The 5100-nt window shown below is 35.3% G+C and overlaps 1 protein-coding gene across 1 annotated transcript in view; it reads right to left on the minus strand.

Annotated features, from left to right (window-relative positions):
• Positions 1 to 388: 388 nt before the first annotated feature.
• The window catches only part of LOC135203944 (uncharacterized), a 6064-nt gene continuing 1352 nt past the window's right edge, over positions 389 to 5100 (minus strand). Inside the window, exon 2 of the mRNA XM_064233873.1 lies at positions 389 to 1095. Within this exon, the coding sequence (XP_064089943.1) occupies positions 389 to 1095 (707 nt within the window). The remainder of the gene's footprint in view (positions 1096 to 5100) is intronic.

Raw genomic sequence — 5100 nt, forward strand, 5'->3', positions numbered from 1 at the left:
ACTAGCTCTCATTAAAACGCCCGTGTGATAACTAGGCCTCATTAAAACGGCCGTGTGATAACTAGACCTCACTAAAACGGACCTGTGATAACTAGATCTCACTAAAACGGCCCTGTGATAACTAGACCTCACTAAAACGGCCCTGTGATAACTAGATCTCAATAAAATGGCCGTCTGATAACTAGACCTCATTAAAAGCCCGTGTGATAACTAGACCTCACTAAAACGACCATGTGATAACTAGAGCTCACTAAACCGGCCGTGTGATAACTAGCTCTCAGTAAAACGGCCGTGTGATAACTAGCTTTCAGTAAAACGGCCGTGTGATAACTAGACCTCACTAAAACGACCATGGATAATAGGACCTCTACACCAGCCATGCCGATAACTAGCTCTCAGTAAAACGGCCGTGTAAAAGAATATAAATAGCTCTCAGTAAAACGGCCTTGTGATAACTAGCTTTCAGTAAAACGGCCGTGTGATAACTAGACCTCACTAAAACGACCATGTGATAACTAGACCTCACTAAACCAGCCATGCGATAACTAGCTCTCAGTAAAACGGCCGTGTGATAAATAGCTCTCAGTAAAACGGCCGCGTGATAACTAGCTCTCAGTAAAACCGCCGTGTGATAACTAGCTCTCAGTAAAACGGCCGTGTGATAACTGGCTCTCAGTAAAACGGCCGTGTGATAACTAGCTCTCAGTAAAACGGCCGTGTGATAACTAGCTCTCAGTAAAACGGCCGTTGGATAACTAGACCTCAATAAAACGGCCGTCTGATAACTAGACCTCACTAAAACGACCGTGTGATAACTAGACCTCACTAAACCGGCCGTGCGATAACTAGCTCTCAGTAAAAAGGCCGTTTGATAACTAGCTCTCAGTAAAACGGCCGTGTGATAACTAGCTCTCAGTAAAACAGCCGTGTGATAACTAGCTCTCAGTAAAACGGCCGTGTGATAACTGGCTCTCAGTAAAACGGCCGTGTGATAGCTAGCTCTCAGTAAAACGGCCGTGTGATAACTAGCTCTCAGTAAAACGGCCGTCGGATAACTAGACCTCAATAAAACGGCCGTCTGATAACTAGACCTCACTTAAACGGCCGTGTGATAACTAAACCTCACTAAACCGGCCGTGTGATAACTAGCTCTCAGTAAAACGGCCGTGTGATAACTAGCTCTCAGTAAAACGGCCGTGTGAGAGCTGCAACGCAATATACTAATATCCAAGTGAAAACTGGAACACACAAGTGTGGCCAAGAGGTAATCAAAAAGTACTAAAATGGTTCGTCCATTTGCTCTTCGTTGGGACACGGCTCTAGAGTTACTGGAAGAAATTCAGCGATAATAGGATATTGCGTCAGGACTGTAGGACCAATCCATCATTTTTGGGAATGTTTCGCCACTGCGGAGAAATGTTGTAAGGAGGCGTATTTACATACGCTGTGTCCCACTTGTTTCGATGGATACTAGATGTCTTAAGACTTGTAAATGCTTTGTTAATGTTTGTAGAAATCGAGGGTTTCTGCTTTACAAATTGTTTTCATTAAATATTTATATTTTTTCATAAAATATTTATATTTTTTTATAATAATACTATGAAATCCTGGATGAATAACAATTGTAGTCGTGGACATTCCACAGAACAACTAAGATTATGTAAGGCTATTATGAGAAATAAAATGGGAAAATTTGAAAATACAGAAGAAAAAAGTTGACTTGACGAGAGAGAGATAGCGGAGAGAGGAGAGGAGAAGAGAGGTAGAGAGAGAGAGAGATTTTCATGTCCAAGTGTGCGTGTGAATGTGATAGAGAAAGTGTAAGAGAGAGCGCAGTTTTATTAGGAGAAAATTGGTTTTTATTGAGAGATAGAAGTAAAATGTTGACATGAGAGAGAGAGAGAGAGAGAGAGAGAGAGAGAGAGAGAGAGAAGTAGGAAGGGCATTAGCACAGGCAAGTGTATGTGTGTGTGTGCTGTGTCCTAGTTCCCGAGGCCTGCTATCCGTAGCTGGGTCCAATAGTGTCCAAGCAATTACTTAGGGCGTGCTGGCCAGACATACCATTTCATGACGTGAGGAGCCGCCGTTCCCGGCCTCCGTAACTACATTGTCGCACTGCTGCCGACCATAAGGAAGAAATATGAGGATATGATTACACAGCATTTCCTAAAGTCCACAGTACCGTGACCGCTACGTTTCTTTCTCTCTTTCGCGCAATAAACTTCCCTCCCACCCCTTTCTACACTCATGTGCACGTATACATGACTATAAAATTCGCCTCTCTCTCTCTCTCTCTCTCTCTCTCTCTCTCTCAAAGAAAAAACATTCAGTTTTTTCTCCTAATAAAATCACCCTCTCTCAAACACATTTTCATGATAATCCTCTCTCTCTCTCTCTCTGTCTCTCTCTCTCTCTCTCTCTCTCTCTTCCCCCATACTTCGTAAAAATATACATTCCTTTTCTTCTTTACAAAGAAATACTAGCTCTCTCTCTCTCTCTCTCTCTCTCTCTCTCTCTCTCTCTCTCTCTCTCTCTCTCTCTCTCTCTCTCTCTCTCTCTCTCTCTCTTCCCATTAACAATGACCCCAATTATCCTTTGCAAAAACATATGTGCTCCTTAACTCACAGAAACTTACATTGTGTAAGCAATTATTTCATTATTATACAATCTGGTGTTATTGTTCTTGGCGAAATGAAGTTTGGACATCCAAAATTAGCAGTCGCCACAAACCCAAGGGAAGCAGTGAATAAAAGGACAAATTTCATTGGATTCAACAATGTCAGTCCGAAAAAAGTTAAAACTTTGATTTAAGGATTAAAAAAAAATAATACGAAAGAAAATGATTACATAGATAATAGTCATAAGACGCACGATTAGCCAACCAGCTATGAAACTATAGGGTGTATTAAAAGCTATTAGACAATTTGATATAGGGAGATCTAAAATTAATACTAATCGTTAAGCAAAAGTTATGTTAAATTATTATTGTAATGTGTATTCAGCGAGCCTCATACATATATGAAAATAATGACAATGCATATTATATAATTATGCTATATATATATAATATCTATTATATATATATATTTATATATATTTATATATTATATATTATTATATTAATAAGATTATATCATTATATTAACTCCAATATAACCTCGTATAATATATATATATTATATATATATATATACATATGTATATATATATATATATATATATACTAATATGTATATTAATTTTTTTTTTATTAATTTATATTATTAATACTATATATTCCATATATATATATATACATATATAATATTATATATATATTTTATATATATATATACACACACACATATATTGATATATATATATATATTATTACCTAAAATTTCAAAAATCTAACAGGTAGATAATGCAGGAAATAAATAATCTAACAGTGAACATATAATTAAGTTATAATGATACGAAACAAAGAACATAAAGGAGTTCTAAAATCAGTAAATAAAGTGAAATCATTGAAAGTACGAACGGATTAAAACCAAATAAATCAAATAAACTACTAAAGCTATGGAGAAAATGGTGTCATCAGGTAATGCTTTAGCCTGAAAATGTCTGCGTTCCAAACATACTATAAGTGTTCTAAGTCTTCCTCAATCTGTAATCGCTACGTGAGCTAACATTGCAGAAGAAATAATCTATTCATAGTTCACGAAAAATCACGATTCATTTTTCTCAAAACTATGCTATTGTCATTTCCCATTTTTTTAATGTAATTTCAAATACAAGCATAAAGTGGGGAAAGTGATATATATATATTTACTATATATATATATAGTAATATATATATACATATATATATATACACATATATATATATATTCAATATATATATACATATATATATATATCTATATACAAATATCATATATATATCTATATATATGTATATATATATATATCTATTTATCTATACGTCTATACTATCAATCTATCTATCTATCTATATATCTATATATATATAAACACCGTATATCTATCATCAATTCTATCTATCTAGTCTATCTATATATATATATATATATTATATATATATATATATATATATATCATATATATATATATATATATACGTATATATCTATTCAATCTATCTATCTATCTATATATCTATATATATACACGTATATAATCTATCAATCTATCTATCTATCGATATATCTATATATATATATAATATATATATATATATATATATACATTATATATATTATTTCTACTTTGATGAAATATCACAGCTCCCATTTTTGTGCTTAACAACTTACCCTGTACTCATAGGTTTACTCTACGACTAATATCGACTCTCATAAGCTTTCCTTTCATTAACGCTTTCTTTTACTATCACCCTCTAATATTTTCTTTCCTTCCTCACTTTCTAAACCCAGAAACTAAGCACTTCTCTCTCAGCCCTAAGCAGTCCCAACAGTTCCATGACCCACTTCTAAGCCTGCAGACGAAATAATAAATTCTAAACACAATTTCATCCCCCGTATTTCTGACGTTTGTTACCTTGTCAGCTGCTTGCACGTAACCTTCGCATCATAGCAGTATTGCCTCTCTCTCTCTCTCTCTCTCTCTCTCTCACACACACATGCAACATCGGCATCATATAGTAATTTGAGTTTGTCTGTCTATCAGTCTGTCTCTTGATGATTATAGCATTTCTAAGTACTATTCTCATTCTCTTCTCTCCTCTCGTCATTCTCTTCTCTCTCTCTATCTCTCTCTCTCCTCTCTCTCTCTCTCTCTCTCCAGCACGTGCGCAACCACAGTTCTCCATCTCTCTTACTCCTTTGCATTCAATTTCTCTCTTACCGCCCTAATATAACTTCATTATCTTACTGAACTTCTGCATTCTAAAAAAGTATCTCTCTCTCTCTCTCTCTCTCTCTCTCTCTCTCTCCTTGGCAAAATGATATTTTCACTTGCCACCATAAAGTGATAATCTCTCTCTCCCTGACTTTCTTCTTAGTAAAAACATATTTTCACTCGCTCCCCAAAGGGATAATCTCTCTCTCTCTCTCTCTCTCTCTCTCTCTCTCTCTCTCTCTC

This window comes from Macrobrachium nipponense, chromosome 44, assembly GCF_015104395.2.
Source record: "Macrobrachium nipponense isolate FS-2020 chromosome 44, ASM1510439v2, whole genome shotgun sequence".
In the NCBI taxonomy this organism is placed as follows: Eukaryota; Metazoa; Arthropoda; class Malacostraca; order Decapoda; family Palaemonidae; genus Macrobrachium; species Macrobrachium nipponense.